Genomic DNA, 26,292 nt, shown 5'->3' on the forward strand with positions numbered 1-26,292 from the left:
GAGCAGCAGGAACCATTTTTTAGACACATCTCCGATTTATTGACCAACTGGTCTAGATCGAGAATAGTATTAGCAGGGGATTTCAATATAGATCTGGCAGCGTTGAGGAAGTCCACGATAGAAACTATATCAAAGAAAAAATCAAGACAAAAAGTAATAGCTGCAAAAATTGACGACTTACTTTCACCGCATGGGCTACAAGACAGCTGGGTCACACTATACGGGGACACAACAGACACTACATACTACTCCTCAGCACACAAATGCTACACAAAAATTGACTATATCTTTACTAGCCAAATAATGCAGCCTACACTACGCAAGGCTAATATACATACATGTGTCTGGTCGGACCATTCCATCACACAACTATTTTTCGGTTCCATTATTGACCCAGGTAGGACTAGGACATGGACGTTTGACCCGACCTGTCTAAAATATCCCAACACTAAAGACAAACTTCTAAAAGCAATGAGTGACTACTGGAGAATCAATACTGATTCTACGGTGAACCCGATCTCGGTTTGGGCAGCGCACAAATCGGTGTTTCGAGGTCTGTTAATCAAAGAGAAAGCCATTCACAAGAAAGAGACCGACAATAGATACTTGGGGTTACAACGGGATATTGACTCTTTAGAAAAGGAACACAAACGGACCAACTCACGACTCATTTTACAGACCCTACAACGGAAAAAAACAGATTTGCATGCTCTATTGAATAATAACTCTATTAGGGCAGCCCAAAGGCTTAAAGCCAACTATTTCATATACGCAAATAAGCCTGACAGGTATTTAGCCAAAAAAATTAGAGATGAATATCAATCAGTATCTATTCCGAGAATTCAGACAGGAACAGGAAGTTTTACATCTCACCCACAAGAAATTGTGGACACGTTTGCAGAATACTATAGAAACCTGTATGATGGGGAAAAGGTCCAACATAACGCACAAACACAAAATATGCTTAAGGAGTTCTTGGACTTGGCTAACCTTCCACACTTGACCACAGAAGACCAAGACAAATTAAATACAAAAATCACACAAGCTGAAGTGGTGGCAGCTATAAAAGAGCTCAAACCAGGCAAGGCCCCGGGTCCTGATGGATTCCCAGGGGAATATTATAGACTCTTCAGACAGACCCTGGTTCCACATATAGTTAAATTTGCCAACCATATTCTAGAAGGCCAACCCATATCTGCTGACCTCTTACAAGCCAAAATTATTGTAATACCAAAAAAGGGTAGAAACGCAGCACTTTGTTCAAGCTACAGACCCATATCTCTAATAAACCAAGATATGAAAATTGTCACTAAAATCCTGGCTAACCGCTTAAAACATATCCTACCCTCTATTGTGCACCCGGACCAGGTAGGGTTCATAAAAAACAGAGAGGCTCCAGACAATATTAGACGAATGATTACGGTTATGGATTATTTGTACCATGAGCGAACGCCTTCTCTGGTCCTGTCCTTGGATGCGGAGAAGGCGTTCGATAGGGTGGACTGGGCGTACATGGATACAGTTTTGACAGGGATGGGGTTCACTGGGTCATTTATGACAGCACTGAGAGGTTTATACTCCACACCCACAGCATATATCAGAGCTATAGGACACCAGTCCAATACTTTTAACATTCTTAATGGCACCAGGCAGGGCTGCCCCCCCTGTCGCCCCTTCTCTTTGCGATATGTATCGAGCCACTAGCTGCAAACATAAGAAATTCCCCAGACATCTCAGGCATGCAAATACAACAATTTCAACATAAGATCACTCTGTTCGCAGATGATGTGTTATTAACAGTTACCAAGCCACTCATTTCGCTTCCCAACATTTATAAAACTTTACAACAGTTCTCCTCCATTTCAGGATATAAAATAAACTTAGACAAATGTGAGGCGCTCTCAATAGGTCTACCAAAACACACTATCAAACTCATAGAAACAAACTTTGACTTCAAATGGGTGAAAGATGACATAAAGTATTTGGGGATCAGATTGACAGCACAATCTAACCAATTATATAGAGCTAATTATATTCCTATGTTTAAATCAATTAGATCTGATCTGCAGAAGTGGAAGAAGCATAACTTTTCATGGTATGGGAGATTCTCGTCAATTAAGATGAACATTCTCCCAAGAATCCTATACTTATTTCGCTCCCTGCCTATAAAGATAGATAAATCTGACTTGAAGACCCTCCAGACAGACTTACATAAATTCCTTAGGGGATCTAGACACGCGAGGATATCTCGGGATACTCTCACCAGACACCGCCAATTGGGAGGGGTGGGACTTCCTAACTTGATGGATTATTACACAGCAGCTAGACTAGCCCAAAATTCTCTCTTGGGGAGGAAACAGGAGGATGTAGTATGGCCCCAGTTGGAGGCCCTCATTGGGGGTTATGATGGCCCAGATGATATATTATGGGGTAAAGAACCTAGAGGGAGACCCGGAAGCTTCCAAAACCCGATCACTAAAATAGCTATCAGGCAGCTAGCAGCAACCAATAGGAATGGAACACTATTGCCAACTAACTCTTTCATAAGACCATTAAAGTGTATAATCTCAGGAGAATTGCATAAACTGATAGACAAGTGGGCACACAAGGACCTTTACCGTATAGCAGACTTTTTAATCAATGGGAAGATTTTGACTTACAACCAATTACAGGACAAACTTAGACCTCTGCCTCTGCAGTGGTTTGTATATCTACAGATAGCCTCAGCTATCACGCTATATAACAGGATGGACAGGGAGGCCAAGGCCAAAAATATTTTTGAGAAACTGTGCAGTGCAGTAAACAGACAGAAAAGTGCGGTTTCCCACTTATATTTATTCATACAGGAAACACACATAATTTCAAAGCCACAGACTGCCCTACATTGGGAAGCGGACTTAGATGTAACATATGACCTAAAGACTTGGAACCAGATTTTTCTAAACTCCAGTAAGGGCTTGCTAGGAGCTGATTTGAGGGAGAACAACATCAAGACAACATTTCGTTGGTATTTAACCCCTTTAAAGACAGCACACATGGTGAGGGGAGGTTCCAGGCAATGCTATAGAGGGTGCACACAGCTAGGTACATATTTTCATATGTGGTGGGAGTGCCCGGGGGTACGAAAAGTATGGCACGACCTTTCTAAGATTATAACCACTATATTGGAGGAACAGGTTACATTGACGCCCATGCAGGCCTTGCTGAATGGTGAGGATCCAAGATTCAATGCACCTATAAATAAATTCATTAGAATTGTGTGTACAGTGACTCGTATATCGATAGCAAAATACTGGAAGGTCGGAATCCCGGAGAGAATGGAAGTGCTAGGGAGAATTAGAAGTATGTTTAGCTTATGCGAGACTGCAGCATACATACAAGACGAGGTGGAATCTTTCAATAGAGTCTGGTTTTATTGGATCCTTAATGAAAAACACATATAGGATAAGCTACCAAGCAAGGGAGAAAGAAACAGTAGATTAAGAGCAGCGGTAGACACTGCAAATTAGAGTACTCAGTGGGCTCTGTGGATGTTTAAGATGTGGAGACTTCATAAGAACTGTTTATTGATAATACAACAAATTAAAGGATGAAGCGAGCTGGCATTATGGTTATATAGGGTATTTAGGTTTATTGTTAAACATTGTTAGACCTTTAAAAATTGTAACAATTGGACTCATGTTTCTACTGGAGCTTCAACTCGTAATACACAGTGAAGACTGGCTAAAGAAAATGTTGATTTGTAAAATGCAGTACAATGATGAGAAATGTGTAATAGAGGCTTTACAGTTGTGATTTATTTATGGTATCTGCTATTGATCTAGAATGTGTATTGTACCAATTGTTCAATAAAAAATATTTCAATCTAAAAAGATCTTATAGGCGCTTACATATATCCTTACATTTCTCCTCTGAAACAATCAAAGAAACCTGCAGCTGATTCCAAATCAGCATGAAGGGTTTGCCCTTGATCCGGGATCAGATCAGGTGGAGGGCAGACTTTCTCAGTTCTCTCAAGCCTGGATACGAGATGTCCCAGATCCCTGGACTGTGGACATAGTATCCCAGGGTTACAAATTGGAATTCAAGAATTTTCCTCCTAAAGGCATATTCCTTCTCTCAAGATTATATGCAGACCAGATTAAGAGAGAGGCGTTCCTCCCTGGGAGTGATAGTTCCAGTTCCAGTGCAGGAACAGGGTCTCGGGTTCTACTCCAACCTTTTTGTGGTTCCCAAAAAAGAGGGAGCTTTCATCCCCATTCTAGACTTCCCTTCCCTTCGGTCGAATGACTGGGGGTTGTGGGTAAGGGAGTGATACTTAACAGTTTGCTGTGGTGCCCTTTGCCTCCTCCTGCTGGCCAGGATTGATATTCCCAACAGTAATTACTCAAGCCGTGGACTCACCATATCCGGAAATAAATTTATTAAGTAAGCATAAATTTTGTTTTTAATATTAATGTATTTTCAATGACTGGTGCAGAGTATAACATGTATGATTAATTGCATTTTCAGGTTTATTTGTGTATATGAAGTAGCTGGTTTTGTGCTTTTAAACCACAGCCTATTACAATGGGTTAAGCTTCAGGTAATATCAGATCTCATTATGTTATAACTTTTTGTACACACACTTGCTTCCTTATCTTATATTTGTCTGGAAGACTAAAGCTCAATACATAGAGAGAACAATGGGAAATTATCATTTTATTACATAACTATACTTTACCTCACTGGGAGTGTAATTTATTCTGTGGTTGTGTTTACTTAGGCTATTCAATAAAATTAAAAATGCCAAAATAGGGTTAAAGTAGCTACTTGTAAACAATTTAGTACACTCCAGCAGGTAAAATAGATCATTGGGAACAATATAAATGGGAGAAAATTTTTGGGTGAACTGTCCCTTTAAGCAAATATAATCACACAGTCTAGTAGTGAAAGTAAGTAACATTGTAATGCTAATTCCCTCTGGCTGTATGATCTCTCATAAGGCATGTAAGACAGTATAAATATGTCATTTGGATTCTTACAAGTCTCCGTAAAATATTGAGGAGATGTAACTTCATGGTAGTGAGTTGCAGAGAGTAGGCATGCCATCCTAACTGTAGAGTTAGCAGATCCTACAAATACTGCTGTGGAAGAAGGCTTAGCCTTAGATTGTATCAGGAGCCATACTGAAATATTGAGATTGCTTAGTCTTAGGATCTGTGTTTCTATATCATAAGAAGCCAATTGTACTGCAGGCAGGGAGAGCATAAGTAAATGTAGAGACCATGTGTGAGATAGCTGTGTCTAGGCCTGACGATGGTAGCGCAGAAGATGCCCACTCAATCTGGATAGTCGGGTTAACTACAAGACCAGTAGAATTGTTGAGATAATTATGGACAAAGTTAGATGTTGCTTGGTAGTGTTGCAGAGAGTGAGCCTTGGCAATGTGAAGTTCCTGTTGGAGGGGCTTTTCATCTATATCTGGCTCAGTCTTGTGGAGGCATTGGTGTAACAAGAGGGTAAAAAAATACAGTCCTAGAAGACAAAAAACGAGAGGCGCTCTTGGTGCAGCAAGTTCCAAACAGGGGCAAACTATGACTACACAATATGTACCATGTACTCACAAGCAAAGTTGCACAAGCAGTGCAATATCGTGCAGGCCGAAACTTCTGAGCCGTTCGGCTGACTCACAATGGCTGAAGCAGATGGTATCCAAAATGAGGCTCCAATCCTGATACTCGTCAGCTCTCAGGAACGCCAACAGGAACCGATCAGCGCTGTAGATATCTGGCACTCGGCTAAGAGCCCAACCAGGCTTTTCACTCCAACAACAACAGGAGATAATAACAGGTCCATAGCCTGATGAAACGGCATTCAGCCGAGAAACGCGTTGCTAAGCAACACTTTTATATGTTTTAATAAAGTGTATATGTTATTTTAAGTCTTGCTCTGGACCTGTTATTATCTTCTGTTGTTGTTGGATTGAAACGCCTGGTTGGGCTCTTAGCCGAGTGCCAGATATCTACAGCGCTGATCGGTTCCTGTTGGCGTTCCTGAGAGGTGACGAGTATCAGGATTGGAGCCTCATTTTGGATACCACCTGCTTCAGCCATTGTGAGTCAGCCGAACGGCTCAGAAGTTTCGGCCTGCACGATATTGCACTGCTTGTGCAACTTTGCTTGTGAGTACATGGTACATATTGTGTATTCATAGTTTGCCCCTGTTTGGAACTTGCTGCACCAAGAGCGCCTCTCGTTTTTTGTCTTCTAGGACTGTATTTTCTTCCTGCCATTTTGGAGAGAGCTGCTGTACATCGTGGGATCTGGTCTATGGTTCATATGGACTTATATATATATTTATATTTACTTTTCTGATTTGGGACTTTATTATGCATATTTAATATATTTTTTGCTATTTAGGTTTTCATATTATTATTAATTTTATCTATTCACTTAACAGTTTATGTCATATGGTCTTAATCTATGCCCTAAATACTATTAGGCTTGACAATTGATTTTACATACGCTCACATTTTCGATTTATATTAGCGCACCTCCTATATAGACCCTGATAGTGCTGCTATTTAGGTTTCTAGTGGTTTTTGTAACAAGAGGGTACAATATCCAACTAAAGGGTGAGTGTAAAAGGTGCCATGTGTTCTTCGTCATGCGCATTTAGAGATGATTCAGGTGGCGTTTTTTTTGTATAATGTAAGTAGAAGATTTCCAACTTTAAATAATGTGAGCTCTCTCTCCTAACTAAAGACGGTGAATTTGTTTATGAGTTTAGAACCCTTACTCCTGAAAGCATGAATGAAGAGATAATTGCAACCTCTCTAATTAACCAAATGTATCTTTTGAAATAAAAAATACAATATTTTTCTTCATTATCTACTATTTCTAGAAGAAATATGCAATAACATGTTAATATAGAGGTGATATACTCAGATCAGTGGATACATAATATTATAATAAATTGCTGATTTACTTTTCACATTGACTCTCTAGATTTGTTTAATTTGGTTGATCTTAATCTTTAAAACAAATATAATAATGTGAATAAAAAAAGACACCTATGTGCCACATGCTATATGGTATTTTTCATATAGTATGTTTTTTTTACGTAATCCTTACCCTTATATTTCCACCACCTTATTTTATATTATGCTGAAATGTTTTAATGTTGTTATAAATGTTTTTATCCGTTGAGTATTTTATTGCTTAAAGGGACAGTTTACTCAAAAATGTTCTCCCCTTTAATTTGTTCCCAATGATCCACTTTACCTGCTGGAGTGTATTAAATTGTTTACAAGTATTTACATTAACCTTATATTGACATTTGAAATAGTTTATTTAGCCTGTGGTATCCCCACCCATCCTGAAAGTTTTTGGCCTTGAGGCCAAACTGTGTTAACACAGCCATTAGAAGAAATTACACTCCCAGTGGGTTATAGAAGATATAGGGTAATAAAATGTTAATTTCCCATTGTTCTCTCCAAGTATTGGTGATTGGTTTATGGACAGATATAAGATAAAGAAGCAGGTATATTTACACAATTTGATAAAGTAATGAGATCTGATTACACCTACAAGCTCAACCCATTTTATTAGGTTGTGGCTTCAAAACACAAAATCAGCTAATTCATATACACAAATAGACCTTAAAAAGTAAATCTCATACATTATACTCTGCAGCTGGCAAAAAAAAGTAATTGGAAACACATTAAGGGAAAAATAATTTTATAGTATACTGTCCCTTTAATGGTCAAAGCATTTTTCATTTGTTTGTTTTTAATGTCATTCCAAGTATTTTCAAAAATATGTGTTAGATAGAACATCCGCTACATGGGTCAATAATCAACTTTAAAACAGTGGCTTAATTGTTTAAAATGTATTGCCAAGTTTAGGAACGAATTTTGTATTTTTATTTTTATCAATAATGCTTTGAGAGATTGAAATGGCAATTTTTGTTTGTGATAGTGTATTTATAAAATTATATATATATTGAAATTAGCCTTTCCAATATCTAAAGAAGAAGGTTTCCCTCTCTTTTTCTAATCTTATACATATCACCGATTAAATACATTAGTGAGCGGGATAAAAATTGGGTTAAAAGGGAATGATACCCTATTGTTGAAGCACTTGAAAGTAATGCAGCGTAGCTGTAAAAAGCTGACTGGAAAATACCAACTGAACATCTATATTTAGAAAAAGAAGATATTTTACCTCAAAATTTCCGCAGTAGCCACTTACAGTTATAAAGATGCTTTAAGCATGCAATCAGGATGCTAGTTCTGGGTAAACTTTAAACTGAGGATGTTATTTCCATCCTTAATTTAAAAACTCATGAAACCCCACATTTTTCTTTCATGATTCAGATAGAGGGGTAGATTTATCAAAGCTTCAACTAATAATATGCTGTTAACAAATCGTCAAGATCGTGAAATGTTGAAACGTGTGATGTAATATACACTCCCGCAATCTCAATCCGACGCAGAACGATGCTTGTGTCATTTCAGATGTTTCGAATTCACATTCGACTCTATTTGACCCTTTTCCCAATTTATCAAACATTCAACAGGTACACTCGCATCAATTTCCGACGCAGCGTACCTATCGTTCAAACCGCCACCCTTGAGGCTGTGAATACCATAGAGATCAATGGGAGTCTGAAAACACAGAAAGGTTATGTTCGATGCTGCAAGACAATGAAGCATATTAGATAATAAAAGTATATTAGAAACTTTATTAAAATTGTATACTCTTTCTAAATCAAATAATATTATTGCTCCAAATTTGGTGTGAAGTATTGCTCCAAATTTGGTGTGAAATATTGCTCCAAATTTGGTGCACTAGTAGATATAGAGATAAAAATGAAATACATTACTACTTATGGATTATGTTACATCTTAGTCTCTCATTACAAAGAAACCCCACAAGGGGGAACACTTGCATTGTCTTATTTAGCAGAAACAGACTCTTAAGTGCAGGAAAAATATCACAAACGATCAATTTAACTGTATTAAGGGATGGTCAAATACATTTTGGAAATATTTTAGCAAGAAAAGTTGGATAGCATGATTTAGAAACATTCAAACATTAACAGGTTTTTAATGCACATAGGCATGAATGGCAATAGCTGTATATTTAAGGGTAGCGTATATGTGGCTATGTGTATGTATATATATATATATATATATATATATATATATATACACATTTGGCCGTAAGCTACTATAACTTTTAATCTATAAGCTTAATTAAATATGCCCATAACGCCAGTTTGTGGTATTTGTATATCTGTTTTTATGTTTGTTTTTGTTGTTTTTTTGTTTGTTTGTTTTTTCTTTTCCCTTTGTGAGCTGCTGGTGCAATGCTGAATACGGAGAGTGTATTGCTCTCCGCATTCAGCGAGGTCTTGCGGACCTTATCCGCACTGTCGGATCAGGTCCGCAAGACCTTTGTTAAATAGGGGCCATTGTGTTAATACGGTTTTTTATCAGGTGACTTATGTGCTTTGAGTTTGACCAATGGGCAACTGATTATGCTCTTAAATACACCTGTGTTTATAATTTGAAGGCAGCATCTATGACTCAGGCACTAGAGATGTATGTTTCAGCTTAGTACCAGTGTAATGGACTTATCGCAATAAAGAAATTGAATCTTACTGGGGTGCCAGAATTTTTTCCTTTGTTTCAAGTCTCTCATTACAAAGAAAGGGGACATATTATTGCTCCAAACTTGGTGTGAAGTATAAAAGATAAAAATGAAATACATAACATAATATAGCTAACTTCCTTTTTTTTTTTTTTTTTTTTGATAAAATCTATTTGCACCATGTTAAGGCATGTAATACAAAGCCCTACTCTCCACTTCGCACAACCACAAACTAGTGAAAGTTCTCACAACGTTTGATTGGGAAATGCATAATCACATGATTTATGACATCAGCCAATCTGATTTAAATATACATTTATACTATCACTAACAAATCAAATTGCTCGATACTTGTGTCATTGATTACTCATCATAACTTGTAAGTGCCATTTGTAACATTGTGTATTATACTTTGAAAGTATGTATATGTGAAATTAGTACAGGTGGCCCTCGTTTTACAACGGTTCAAGTTACACCATTTCAGAATAACAACCTATTTTTCAGTCATGTGATTGCTATTGAAAAGCATTGAGAAGCAGTGCATTTATATAAAATAGCCAGTAGGTGGAGCTGTCGCCTTGTGTTGCAGCAAAGCCAAGCAAGCTTGAAATTAATCAGTTTAACCAGACCTGAGCTATCGAGCAGATTTCAAAGGGAACAAGATCTTCCTGTCTATAAATCAGTCCCAGATTGGAATGCATAGAAAGAACTGTTTGCAGAAAAATGCAAGAGAAGTCCTGTGTTGTGTGATTATTTTATTAGGTTTAAATGCTGTTTAGCAAATGTTTTTTGTTCATTTAACTTAGTTTAATTATATATTCTGTGTTGTGTGATTATTTTTATTAGGTTTATAATGTTGTTTAAAGAAATTCAAAATCATCTCTTACTGTCATGCTATTTTCAGTGTTTTAATTCCTTTTGAATTTAATTTTCATTAATGAAATGTCATCTTTATGCCAGCCCATTTTATAACAACTGTGTAGGGAGTGGTTGTTTAAAACTAGACTGCAATCAGAGGGGTTACACAGCGTGCAGAGAGAAACTGGCCCAGCTCTTAAAATATCCATTGCAAATAAATACATATATGAGTATTACGGCAAATTTGGTGCGAAGTGGCACATGCCTTAAACATGGTGCAAATAGATTTATCAAAAAAAAGGAAGTTAGCTATATTATGTTATTGTACTTCATTTTTTATCTCTATATCTACTAGTGCACCAAGTTTGGAGCAATACTTCGCACCAAGTTTGGAGCAATTTTTCACACCAAATTTAGAGCAATAATATTGTCCCCTTGCCTTGTAATAAGATACAAAGATGTAACATAATCTCATAAGTAGTAATGTATTTATTTAATTTCTATCCTATATCTACTAGTGCAACAAATTAGTGGAATTAAATAAACACAGAGATATGAAGGACAACATGTTAAGAACAAAAAAAGGATTTAAGGACATGTAAATATATTTGCAAAAGATTTTTGACATCACATAAATATTACTAGTATGTGCAAAGATGTAGAAACTTCTAGCATTAATAATCATTTTTAAAAAACAAAATAACATGAGATAGGTATATCATGATTTATAGAAATACAAATTACACATTACTTTAATTGGAATATATATCAGTTTTTGGTATAACAAATACATAGAAAATAACTTTCTATGAGATATTGTTTGTTGAGGTATAAATCTAGCTATTTCTTAGAAATTAACATGAAAAATAAAAGATTAGCTTTAGAGAAATGTACTTGTTCATGGACAGTAATGAAATGGTATAAATAAAGTTGGAAAAAACAGAATATCCTCGACATTGATGACTTTTTTTTATCAACAGTACGATGCTCATCGCTCCGTACATGACGCGTGTGTTTTTTACAGACTTTTTAATAAATAAGGGCGTCGTATGTAGATTTGCGGCAGCGATGTCTGGCGAGCGTATTGACTCCAGCGAATGCGTCAAGATTGACGCAATGATAAATAGGCACCAGAGGATGCAATTTTAAGCAACTTTACAATTTATTTATATTATCTAATTTGCTTCATTCTCTTGTTATTTATTGTTGAATAAGCAGAAATGCACTACTGGGAGCTAGCAGAATGCATTGTTTGAGCCAACAACATGATGAATATATGTGAAGCTACCAATCAGCAGCTCCCGAGTCTACCTAGGTATCCCTTTTAACAAAGGATATCAAGAGAATAAAACAAATTAGGTAAAAGAAGTAAATTAGAACGTTGTTTAAAATCACATGCTCTATCTGAATCAAGAAAGAAAAGAAAAATGGTGTTTTATGTTCTTTTAAGGAAGTTCACTATGAAATCTTGCTGGAATTCAGTGAAAACTCATGTGATCAAAGCACTGATAAAGCTGGTTGGTTGTTGATGTTTCTTTTTTGCTTAACATGTAGCTGTTGGTAGCTGAAGGATAACATTTCACACTCACAGAACACTTATTCTGGTGAGCTGAATTTTTTTTAGGTAAAATATATTTTTTTGTATATAAAGATGTTAAGGTAATAGTTTCTAGTCAGCTTTTTACAGGCCAGGGCCATAGATATGTTAGTCAGTTTCTTGTTAACTATTAGTTTTCAGTAATCTTGGACTTCTGCTAACTTATATTTAATGAATATATTAAAGGGACATGAAACCCAACATTTAGGTAGAACATACAATTTTAAACATCTTTCCAGTTTTCTTCTATCAAATTTGTTTAATTTTCTTGGTATCATTTGTTGAAGGAGCAGCAATGCACTATTGGTTTCTAGATGAATACAATTGTGAGCCAATGAAAATGTATATATATATATATATATATATATATATATATATATATATATATATATATATATATATATATATATATAATCAGTCCAAAGATAAGCACTCACTGGATTTAAACACAACAAATCAGTTTATTCGGTGGTGACGTTTCGGGGCATTCACCCCTTCCTCAGACAACCCAAGCTGTGATACAAACAGTGTTAAATAATGTAACAAACCCCTCCCCCATCACATATCAGCCAATCATAATACATCAAATTAAATTCAATCATTCAGAGATGTATATATATAAACATAGATCCAACTGTATAATACCAGTAAAAAATATATACTATTAGTAAACCACATGTGTGTAGTGTCAATAATTATTGTGTAATAAGTGTATAACAGTGAAATATTATTGAGTTTATATGGAGCGTGATCAGGATAAGCCTATGTCTTAATATGCCCTCTGTAGCACACGATGCTGACCTCATAACAGGCATAAGATTATTTTGATATAAAGGGGAGATACTACTTACTATTAAACAGTGAAGCTTGGAAAATCTACAAGCCGATATTCCCATCCGCCATTACCTATCACGCTAACCACAGCGTGGTCTAAGGAGGCGTGCTCACATCCGGGGTAACAGTGAGTCACTGCACTGCGCGTAGTATCCAAAGACACTGTTTATACGTTGCCATGGCAACACATCGTGACGCGGCTATATAAACCAAAGCGAGGCCATAATGTGTAAGCTCCCAGCATGTCACCATGGCAACCATACAAATATTCACACTGACTGATACACCCTGATCACTTAAGCATAAAGACTATGATTACAGTGTAGCGCTATTACCAACTCAGCATTTACGGTACTATCCTGCTACACAGTATAACACAGACTCCAGATAAGTGCACTCTCACTAGCCAACCCAAACTCAGACCAGGGTGCTTAACAAATTATTCAATCAGTCCAAAGATAAGCACTCACTGGATTTAAACACAACAAATCAGTTTATTCGGTGGTGACGTTTCGGGGCATTCACCCCTTCCTCAGACAACCCAAACTGTGATACAAACAGTGTTAAATAATGTAACAAACCCCTCCCCCATCACATATCAGCCAATCATAATACATCAAATTAAATTCAATCAATCAGAGATGTATATATATAAACATAGATCCAACTGTATAATACCAGTAAAAAATATATACTATTAGTAAACCACATGTGTGTAGTGTCAATAATTATTGTGTAATAAGTGTATAACAGTGACATATTATTGAGTTTATATGGAGTGTGATCAGGATAAGCCTATGTCTTAATATGCCCTCTGTAGCACACGATGCTGACCTCATAACAGGCATAAGATTATTTTGATATAAAGGGGAGATACTACTTACTATTAAACAGTGAAGCTTGGAAAATCTACAAGCCGATATTCCCATCCGCCATTACCTATCACGCTAACCACAGCGTGGTCTAAGGAGGCGTGCTCACATCCGGGGTAACAGTGAGTCACTGCACTGCGCGTAGTATCCAAAGACACTGTTTATATGTTGCCATGGCAACACATCGTGACGCGGCTATATAAACCAAAGTGAGGCCATAATGTGTAAGCTCCCAGCATGTCACCATGGCAACCATACAAATATTCACACTGACTGATACACCCTGATCACTTAAGCATAAAGACTATGATTACAGTGTAGCGCTATTACCAACTCAGCATTTACGGTACTATCCTGCTACACAGTATAACACAGACTCCAGATAAGTGCACTCTCACTAGCCAACCCAAACTCAGACCAGGGTGCTTAACAAATTATTCAATCAGTCCAAAGATAAGCACTCACTGGATTTGAACACAACAAATCAGTTTATTCGGTGGTGACGTTTCGGGGCATTCACCCCTTCCTCAGACAACCCAAACTGTGATACAAACAGTGTTAAATAATGTAACAAACCCCTCCCCCATCACATATCAGCCAATCATAATACATCAAATTAAATTCAATCAATCAGAGATGTATATATATAAACATAGATCCAACTGTATAATACCAGTAAAAAATATATACTATTAGTAAACCACATGTGTGTAGTGTCAATAATTATTGTGTAATAAGTGTATAACAGTGACATATTATTGAGTTTATATGGAGCGTGATCAGGATAAGCCTATGTCTTAATATGCCCTCTGTAGCACACGATGCTGACCTCATAACAGGCATAAGATTATTTTGATATAAAGGGGAGATACTACTTACTATTAAACAGTGAAGCTTGGAAAATCTACAAGCCGATATTCCCATCCGCCATTACCTATCACGCTAACCACAGCGTGGTCTAAGGAGGCGTGCTCACATCCGGGGAAACAGTGAGTCACTGCACTGCGCGTAGTATCCAAAGACACTGTTTATACGTTGCCATGGCAACACATCGTGACGCGGCTATATAAACCAAAGCGAGGCCATAATGTGTAAGCTCCCAGCATGTCACCATGGCAACCATACAAATATTCCCACTGACTGATACACCCTGATCACTTAAGCATAAAGACTATGATTACAGTGTAGCGCTATTACCAACTCAGCATTTACGGTACTATCCTGCTACACAGTATAACACAGACTCCAGATAAGTGCACTCTCACTAGCCAACCCAAACTCAGACCAGGGTGCTTAACAAATTTTTCAATCAGTCCAAAGATAAGCACTCACTGGATTTAAACACAACAAATCAGTTTATTCGGTGGTGACGTTTCGGGGCATTCACCCCTTCCTCAGGACAACCCAAAACTGTGATACAAACAGTGTTAAATAATGTAAACAAAACCCCTCCCCCATCACATATCAGCCAATCATAATACATCAAATTAAATTCAATCAATCAGAGATGTATATATATAAACATAGATCCAACTGTATAATACCAGTAAAAAATATATACTATTAGTAAACCACATCCGGGGTAACAGTGAGTCACTGCACTGCGCGTAGTATCCAAAGACACTGTTTATACGTTGCCATGGCAACACATCGTGACGCGGCTATATAAACCAAAGCGAGGCCATAATGTGTAAGCTCCCAGCATGTCACCATGGCAACCATACAAATATTCCCACTGACTGATACACCCTGATCACTTAAGCATAAAGACTATGATTACAGTGTAGCGCTATTACCAACTCAGCATTTACGGTACTATCCTGCTACACAGTATAACACAGACTCCAGATAAGTGCACTCTCACTAGCCAACCCAAACTCAGACCAGGGTGCTTAACAAATTATTCAATCAGTCCAAAGATAAGCACTCACTGGATTTAAACACAACAAATCAGTTTATTCGGTGGTGACGTTTCGGGGCATTCACCCCTTCCTCAGACAACCCAAACTGTGATACAAACAGTGTTAAATAATGTAACAAACCCCTCCCCCATCACATATCAGCCAATCATAATACATCAAATTAAATTCAATCAATCAGAGATGTATATATATAAACATAGATCCAACTGTATAATACCAGTAAAAAATATATACTATTAGTAAACCACATGTGTGTAGTGTCAATACAATGCTATATTATTAGTATTGAGAGCCCTTGTAAGTAGATAGTTTTAATACACGGGGATATGTCTAGCAGAATTGACATCTTAGGTCAACATATAATCTTGCTAGCCAATAATGACAGGCAGTTATTAATATATAGTATTTCTCCATATCCAGATCCTCACTGGATTTATATTGAATTACTCTTGAGATGCATTACGTGCCTTAATATAGACCACACAGATGTATTTTAAATATTCATTATATTGGCCGAGTTATATGGTCAGTAATTTGTCTACATGGATAGTACCGTAAATGCTGAGTTGGTAATAGCGCTACACTGTAATCATAGTCTTTATGCTTAAGTGATCAGGGTGTATCAGTCAGTGTGAATATTTGTATGGTTGCCATGGTGACATGCTGGGAGCTTACACATTATGGCCTCGCTTTGGTTTATATAGCCGCGTCACGATGTGTTGCCATGGCAACGTATAAACAGTGTCTTTGGATACTACGCGCAGTGCAGTGACTCACTGTTACCCCGGATGTGAGCACGCCTCCTTAGACCACGCTGTGGTTAGCGTGATAGGTAATGGCGGATGGGAATATCGGCTTGTAGATTTTCCAAGCTTCACTGTTTAATAGTAAGTAGTATCTCCCCTTTATATCAAAATAATCTTATGCCTGTTATGAGGTCAGCATCGTGTGCTACAGAGGGCATATTAAGACATAGGCTTATCCTGATCACGCTCCATATATACTCAATAATATGTCACTGTTATACACTTATTACACAATAATTATTGACACTACACACATGTGGTTTACTAATAGTATATATTTTTTACTGGTATTATACAGTTGGATCTATGTTTATATATATACATCTCTGATTGATTGAATTTAATTTGATGTATTATGATTGGCTGATATGTGATGGGGGAGGGGTTTGTTACATTATTTAACACTGTTTGTATCACAGTTTGGGTTGTCTGAGGAAGGGGTGAATGCCCCGAAACGTCACCACCGAATAAACTGATTTGTTGTGTTTAAATCCAGTGAGTGCTTATCTTTGGACTGATTGAATAATTTGTTAAGCACCCTGGTCTGAGTTTGGGTTGGCTAGTGAGAGTGCACTTATCTGGAGTCTATATATATATATATATATATATATATATATATATATATATATATATATGCAGCCACCAATCAGCAGCTAGAACCAAGGTTCTTTGCTGCTCCTGAGCTTACCTAGATAAACCTTTCAGTAAAGAATAACAATAGAAGGAAGCAAAATTAATAATAGAAGTACATTGAAAAGTTGTTTATAATTGTATGCTCTGTCATGAATGTATAATTATGACTTTACTGTCCCTTTAAGTATGATAAAAGGAAGTTTTAATTTCACACCCAAGTGGTGGGTAACGTCTGTAAAAAAACAGAGTGCTTAGGTAGGTTCCAGGTTAGCCTGTAGAAAACTTGCTCTATGTGATGTAATATATCGGCAAACATATATTGTGAGTGTATATTTTTAGAAGTTACAGGATTTCTTTTCTTTTTTTTTTTTTTTTTAGGTTTTCACATACAGAAGATAAGGGAACATAAGAGATTGGGTGTTTCTGGATCACCACACTTTGTTTTCTCTGGGTCTTCTTATTTTAAGTGATAGGAGGCTTCTTTCATGCACTCTTTTTATTATTGATTACACATATTAATTGTTTTTATAAATTGATTTAATGTTTAATTTGCTCTGTATTATTGATTTCTTCTTGAATGTGTTTCAGACAGTTATAATCTTTAGCATTCTTTTTGCTCTGTTACATTTTTTTTAATATATGTCTATATATGTTTACGGGTTAGGAAAGGGCACCTATTGTTTTTGTTAATGTTTGATTAGGGTATAGTGCAGGTTACCATTTTTTTTATCTTCCTAGAATCAAGGCTAGTGGTTCCATAGATGGGGGAGGGTGTAAGGCTATTTGTGCATTTCAAATTCTACTTGAAAGTCCCTTTAATTGCACAATCATGGCATATTATTTTTTCTTTCATATTCACATCCATTCATACTACACTTTGTTACTTCACAAGGGTCCTTGGATAATATTTCTTACCTGCGATCTCTATAACCATCTCTATGGTCTCTCCACTTTGTGGGAAGAGGGTTAATGTGTCTTGGTAGCCTGAGTCTGTTCTGAATGTGTTACCCCCAAAGTAAATGGACAAAAGTTCTGTGTCCAGTCCAAGACTCAGAAGATGCCATAAGTTGACCTCATTCAGACACAGGCTGAGGTGAAGAGAGTCCATGAGACCGTTCACAGCTAAAAGAGACCAGAATATGTGTAAAAAGGAGAGTATTCATGTTGTCTCTAATCTACACATTATATATTCATGTTTACACTACATCTCATTCACTAGCAAATGTTACACCTTCAAACATCTATATAGCCACCGGTTATAACAATCTCACACTACAATATGCCGTATGTTCATTATGGAATTCCTCAGCCTAATATATTCCTACATTTTTTTGTTCTGCAACCTTACCTGAATATTACATTTATACAGCGCACCTACATCAATTAAAAAAGTGAAATACATATTTAAGCTCCCTCTTCTAAAAATGTGTACAGTGTCACTTTAAGTTTGCAAAATACAAAATCAGCCTGTTTACGGCAGTGGTATATTGTAATTCACAGGGAAAGTAGGAAAAGTAAATAATGAAAGTCCAACGATATTATATATTATTTAATGTTCTACGTATGGTATATAAATCATAACCTGAATGGGACGTCGTCTGCAGTGTAACACTGAAATTAGCGCCCCACTTGTTATCTAGCCCATATTATGTGTATGTGTGTAATTATTTCAATTTTGTATGTCAACTCCCTAATTTGTATGTTTTACCATTGATTGAGAGGGGACCATAGATTGCAGTGAGAATTACTAAAGAAATTCCATGGCCACAAAAAATCTTCAAAAAAAAAAAAAAAATGAATACTATAGATGCTATTTGTTTACTTTATAATCGAACATTTTGCTCACAATAACCCTTTCAAGATGCGTCTGATCTTGAAATAGTGATTGTTGTATGTTTTATAAACAAAATGAGCTAGGAGTCTTTTTGTTGGCATTGTAAGGCAATATTTTAATAATTAATTAAAAAAAAAAAACAAGAAAACAATATGAGTCAATCGTTTTGAAACATGAATGCATTTTTTAGCAAAACAAAATCTTCTAGGAAGTAGCCTTTGTACAAATATCCCTGCTGGGCATTGCTTTGATAAAATTAAGCTTCTGAACAAATTATTTTTCGGTAAGAATCTTTCTTTCAAGTGCTTGTATGCTGTGCTGCACTTACAGGTCTAGATTACAATAGGAGCAGTATTTAGTGCTTCTGCTCAAGCGTAAACTTTGTGACCCCACCTATCATCACCTAGAAATTGTCCAGTATTTTTGTGGTGGACATCTGGCAACCCTAGAAACTACAGGCAAAAAAATCAGGCTAGTATAGTCTAATTGCTGCTCCCGTCTGTCAATCAGGGGTCAATATGCTAGCCTCAGCACGTAGACTTAGCCCACACCTCCGTAACTCTTATTTGAGGCTTACATTGCATGGCAGTGCACGTGTAATATCATAATGTCCTTACCCCATCACAGACAATCTTAGAAGCTGTGCTGCCAAAGGGTAAAGGTTTGCAGGTCTGGCTGAGGGGCTGTTGCAGTGGCATAATCTAATATGAGATATATATATAACACATGTTCTAGCTTAGGCATAAAGGTTGCATTTTGGGAGCTTATGAATCCATGTGTTTGATCTAATTTAGGCATATATCTGATATAAAGGGGGGCGCAAGGCCCATTCATCTGATCTGATTTCTGTTGCAGATATAAGGAGGTTGTAGGGCTATAAATGTGACCCAATGTCTCATCTGGTAATGTAGCTGTTACAGTGGATTCAGGGGCATGCATCTGATCTGGGGTATATGAAAACCACAAATGGTGCAGCAGGACAGGGGAAGGTTCTAGACCACAAAATGTGGGGGTACAAAAAGCGGCCACAAAGCTAAATATCAGCAGTGCAGGTATATTTGTGGGTCATGTTATCTTCTGTTACCTATTCTTACCTTCACCTATTCTTTCATCCCTCCCCAACTCTTTTTCCTCCTGTACCTTCTCTCCTTGCTCTGCATAGAGCAGTGGACAAAAAAAGACGCTACCTTGCAAATTAAAGGGAGAGCTGACACCTTTGCGTTTTGGGGGTGCTACAATAATTAATAGGGTGTATAACAGCTATGTATAATATATATTGTGTGTGTGTACACTCACACACATAAACACACACATACTCACTCACACATATACACTCACACACATAAACACACACATACACACTCACACACATAAACACACACATACTCACTCACACATATACACTCACACACATAAACACACACATACACACTCACACACATAAACACACACATACTCACTCACACATACGCACTCACACACATAAACACACACATACACACTCACACATATACACTCACACACATAAACACACACATACACACTCACACACATAAACACACACATACACACTCACACACATAAACACACACACATACACACTCACACATATACACTCCCACACATAAACACACACATACACACTCACACACATAAACACACACACATACACACTCACACATATACACTCACACACATAAACACACACATACACACTCACACACATAAACACACACATACTCACTCACACACATAAACACACACATACACACTCACACACATAAACACACACATACTCACTCACACATATACACTCACACACATAAACACACACATACACACTCACACACATAAACACACACATACTCACTCACACACATAAACACACACATACACACTCACACACATAAACACACACATACTCACTCACACATATACACTCATACACATACACATACACACAAACACACACTGTGAGCTAGATAACAAGTGATGCACTAATGTTAATTTCATAATTTCAGTGTTACACTGCAGAAGACGTCCCATTCAGGTTATGATCTATATACCATACTTAGAACATGAAATAATAACTACATAGGGGTAGATTACAAGAGTTGCGCTAATGTAAGTACGGTCACGAAAAGCAATATTGCAACCTCGCTAACTAGCGGGCCTATTACAGGTTGAAATGGGTGTGCTTGAGCACGAATATAATTTGTGCTCACCAGATTAGCGCAACTGAAGACCTAGGGGCCCATTTATCAAGCTCCGGATGGAGCTTGATAGTAGAAAATGTTCTTTGTATTTTTACATATATATTTCGATGTATATCTGTATATATATCTATTCCTGTATATTCATGTAGGTAAAGATATCTATTTTTGCCAAAAAAATCATCATATATACAGAATATTTTTATGTGAAGAACATTATAATGTAAAATATTCATAACTACCTTCACGTATAGCGTTGTTGGTTTAATGAGTTTTGGGTTAGCGCAAGAGCAATAAGTGTTTTGTTTTTAAACAGCACACTCCATTGAAATCTATGGGGAGAAGTTAACATAGTTGCGTGCGCACAAACTTTTTACTTTTAATGTGTAATATGCACGCTAACCCGCCCGTGTTTAAAGCTTACTTATAGCAAAGTTTGCACGTAAGTGGGGAAACAATTAGCGAGCCACTTATGATCTGACCTTATACATTTTGTTTTCCTTTTTTCTATTTATTTATACTTCAAAATTATTCCTATTTAAATGTTTTCACTGATACATTTGTGACAAAAATAATGCAGTCTATGATGAATTTCTCATTAAGCAATTAGAAAACATCCTTAGGGGACCTTCTTTCAAAGCGTAAACGGTAAAGTGAAAACATTTTGAAGTTCCCTCCCTTTTATCTTAAATGTGTGTGAGTACACAGAAGAATTTTGGGGTATTATTTATAGCAGATTGTTTTGTATCAAATATCATTATAGGGAAATATAAAGTTATTAGCACACACAAGTAATGACATCAACCAATGATGTAAGGTTGGGAACATACTAAATTTCTTATTAGCCAGCTGGACTAGTGCGGATTTTCAGCCCAGTTTACACCATTTACATGAAGTTTTTGTTTGGTAAATGTTTAAGTACTGTCTAGTATAGAGTACATACTGTGCATTGGCTTGAGTTTTTCAGCATTTCTGTTGAAGATATGGTTTTCAGATATGTTTCCATAAATCTTTTGTAGGTTTCTCTCAATATACCAGCTGATGCTTTCGTCAAACAGAGAGAACACAAGGAGGCGTTCTTTATTTGTGACAACCTACAGGTGAAAAACACATTACAAAAGTTATCAGCCTTGGGCTGTTTATATTTACAGATACATATTATGTTCTCACACTGGATAAGACTCATTATCGGGACAAAATCATGTTTTTTCCCCATATACCTTGCACCAACTTCTAATTATACTGTTGTTGCTGTCTACTCAGGTTTTATATATGTACATTTATTTTAGTATAAGATATTCTGTATTTTCTATTCCAAAATATAAGGACAATAACTGTACAAAATAGGTAGTAATTTTTTTTTGTTCTTCCAGGAAGTAAGCCCTTCTATTTATGTTTGAATATTTTTTTATTATTTTGCAAAAAGAATTGGAAAAAATAACATAAACATTGATAGACATACCTTCCACCGTATTCATCACTATTTTCAGGATCTACGGGGATCAGGCTTACAAAACCTTAATTACATACACTTGATAATTTGGTTAACATAACAGAGGCATGCTCGAACCATCACTCCGCAGTCCGTAAACTATGATGATGTATTATCTATAAATCTTCTTGCATATCAAACAACGATTATTAATAAAAAGTGCTTGCTTTTGATTATTTCTCATAAAGTCTTTTGATGCACTAAGTTAAAACGTACAATGGAATTCTATCCATTTTCCAAGTTACTGTTTGATTTCAGTTGAAGTTACCTCACATCAATGAAAGGGTAAGGTATAACAATTAACAAGGGGTGGGGTGGGGGTAGGGGGGGGGACAGGGGGGGGGGGTGACGACACATCATACTTTAAGCTATGTTGTATGTGTAGAAAGTTAATAAAAGATTTATCTCTATTTAAGCCATCTAAGCCTGTTCCTCATACTAGTCTTATGTCTCCTATTCTGATTTAGTTATCCAATAGTACCATACCATTTGGACTACCTCTCTGTTGTATGTATATTGGATTTTATTGTAAATTTCTGTCCAGGTTGGGCTACCTATCTTCCAGTGTCTGGCTATGCAGATCCTCGTAATTGTGCACAGTATTCTTATAAATGTATTGATATGTTTGTTGAGTCTACCCATATGAATATGTAGGAGAGCATGTTGGATTGTAAGATCTATATCTTCATTTAAGAGTCGACTAAGGAAAGAAGAGAGTTGCTTCCATATCCCCGCTACTTCCTTGCAGTCCCACCACATGTGCCTATATGTACCTATTTCACCGCATCCTCTGTAACATAAGGTGCTTCCTTGTTTGTTCATATGAGCTGTTCTTGTGGGTGTTAAAAACCATCTGTATATTGTCTTAACAACATTTTCCTTAAGGTCTACACTTATCAACCCTTTTTCTGCATTTTGGAAAAGCCCTTCTATTTAAAGGGACAGTGTAGTCAAAATTAAACTTTCATGATTCAGATAGGGCATGTCATAAACAACTTTCCAATGTACTTTTATCATCAAATTTGTTTGTTCTCTTGCTATTCTTTGTCGAAAGCTAAAACTAGGTAGGCTCATATGCTAATTTCTAAGCCCTAGAAGGCCGCCTCTTATCTCAGTGCATTTTTACAGTTTTTTTAATGCTAGACAGCGCTAGTTCATGTGTGCCATATAGATAACATTGTGCTCACTCCCATGAAGTTACCCAGGAGTCAGACCTGATTGGATAAAATGCATGTCTGTCAAAAGAACTGAAATTATTATTATTATTATTCTTTATTTATAAAGCACCAACAGATTCTGCAGCGCTGTCCATGGGAACAAAGATAGAAGTACACCGGTGATACAATACAATATAAGACACCGGACAAAATTTAACAAACAAATGCAGGGGAAATTGAGGGCCATATTCCCGTGGGAACTTACAATCTAGATGGGTAGGAGGTTGAGAAACAGGAGGTGAGGACTGCAAAAGGTGAGATTAAATAAGGGGGAATTCTGCAGAGGCTTAGATACAAGGTAATCACAGAGGTAAAAAGTATATTAATATAACTGTGTTGCTTATGCAAAACTAGGGAATGGGTAATAAAGGGATTCTTTCTATCTATCTTTTTAAACAATACAAATTCTGGAGTAGACTTTACCTTTTAAATATGAACTAAGCATTTGGTAAACATTTCTCAATGGTTTTGAATGTCCAATGAGCAATCTAAAGCTGCCTAATAATATTGAAAATATTTTTTTTTCTAGTGAAGCTTAACAGGCTTTTAAAGTCTTATATCAGGGGATAGAATGTAAAACAATTCACAAACACATCTGGAAAGTGCAGCAAATTCTGTTAAATGTAGTGACTTTAATGGCTCTGAACATTAAAAAATAATAATCTGACCATGAAACCTGTTTTAAAAGACAATAGTGAAAACTGGAATCTAGAGCTTTATCTGGTATTCACCAGCTGAATAATGTGTTTATCTCACATTGTCTTTCCTTATCTATAGGAAAATCATACTGAGTCTGCGTCTATGGAATTTTATATTATTATCAGATGGGTTCAACACCTGCTGGAAGGTATGTTGATGAAAAGTATATAATTAGCCCTTATTTACCTGATTTCCACGTTGGTCTAATGTCTGCTTTTTGCAGATGAGGAGAGGTCCAATAAGCCCGGATGCAAGATCTCTTTTTGGGTCAAGTGAACTTGAGTAAAATCTAGTGAGGCAACGCCTGTCACTGGAGGTGGGTGCATCATGTTGGGTCACATGCCAGATATAGGTAACTGATTCCTTGGGGTAAACTGGATGATCTTTGAGCTGTTCCCCTGGTTAGGATAATAACAGTTTATATAAACATAACTGCCAAATAAAACAACAGGTTGCCCAAATCAACACTGTGATCTAGTCATTTGCACCAGTCATTTACCTAAAAATATCATCCCCAAATAACTTCTGAAATTTTACACAGACTATAGTATATTCCAAAAACATTCTACAACACAACTTATACGCCAACAGGTACCATACATAATAATATAGATATCATCATGATTATTCTGGCTAATAGATCATTAGTATATCCACTAACACTAATCTATGTCAACTGTACTAAACCTCTCAATAACAACTAGCTGAGTTTTACCTGTCAAATGAGGAAGTTCAGAGCTTACACTGCCTATACCCTCGGGGTACATGTTATAAGGGTGATGAGCCAGGTTCTTGAAAACAATCTAACATAAAATAGAAAGATAATTAGAAAGAGAAACAAGGTATGGTGCAATTTTCTTCAGAATCCACTGTAGGTCCCTGGCATATGATGTGGAAGGAAGAAGGGAAATGTGTACTGTGGGAGGGGAAGGATATTGAGGTTGGTTCATCTTGGATTTCTTGCAATTAAAGGCTAGGTTGGTAAGGGTATATTGTGGTGGGGAAATTTGTGGTTAGGATAAATGCTGTGGTAAAGATAAAGCTGGTGAGGGTAGTACTCATAGCTTGGTTGGGTGTATTAGTTGGTCTCTTTTAGCATGTTTATTGCCATGGGGGGAGAATGTGGTTAGAATTAATTAGTAGAATCAACAATTTATATACTGTATATATTTGTGCTTGGAGTCAGATACTCCTTTTTGACAGGGTCATAGCAATCAGTGGCAATCTGAGTGATACTAAGTGGTTGGTTTAAGCACAATAAGAAGCAATGCAAGACATGAGATGATTTTCTAGTACAGATGTTTTGCAAATATTTCACAAATAATTAAGGCAGATAGACTTCAGATCTCAAGAACAGAAGGTAAGGTATGTTCTGCATGTCAGCAGTTCATTATAGACAATGATACACGTTTCTAAGGAAAGCTACAGTAGGAAGTGATTTTCTGCAAATCTCTAGCACATAATTGGGGCCTATGTTCTAAATTTCACTAGTACATAGAGAACAAAATTAATAATAGAAGATATTGGTAAGTTATTGCACAATAAATGTATGGTTATTAACACAATACTGAGAGTGAAATACATCAGGATTCTAGCACAGGGTAGGCGGGCATTCTTTACAAAGCTCAGGCATATGGTGTAGAGTGGAAAACATATCACCTTGATCTGATCTCCCAC

General features: G+C 36.7%; 1 protein-coding gene across 1 annotated transcript in view; it reads right to left on the minus strand.

The window, feature by feature from the left end:
* The window catches only part of F8 (coagulation factor VIII), a 269,846-nt gene that overhangs the window by 135,311 nt on the left and 108,243 nt on the right, over positions 1 to 26,292 (minus strand). Inside the window, exons 9-13 of the mRNA XM_053698910.1 lie at positions 26,275 to 26,292; positions 25,331 to 25,418; positions 24,802 to 25,013; positions 22,151 to 22,301; positions 18,076 to 18,282 (exon numbers count right to left, since the gene is read on the minus strand). The exon at positions 26,275 to 26,292 is cut by the window's right edge and continues 112 nt beyond it. Of these exons, the coding sequence (XP_053554885.1) occupies positions 18,076 to 18,282; positions 22,151 to 22,301; positions 24,802 to 25,013; positions 25,331 to 25,418; positions 26,275 to 26,292 (676 nt within the window). The remainder of the gene's footprint in view (positions 1 to 18,075; positions 18,283 to 22,150; positions 22,302 to 24,801; positions 25,014 to 25,330; positions 25,419 to 26,274) is intronic.

Source organism: Bombina bombina, chromosome 1, assembly GCF_027579735.1.
Source record: "Bombina bombina isolate aBomBom1 chromosome 1, aBomBom1.pri, whole genome shotgun sequence".
Classification (NCBI taxonomy): domain Eukaryota; kingdom Metazoa; phylum Chordata; class Amphibia; order Anura; family Bombinatoridae; genus Bombina; species Bombina bombina.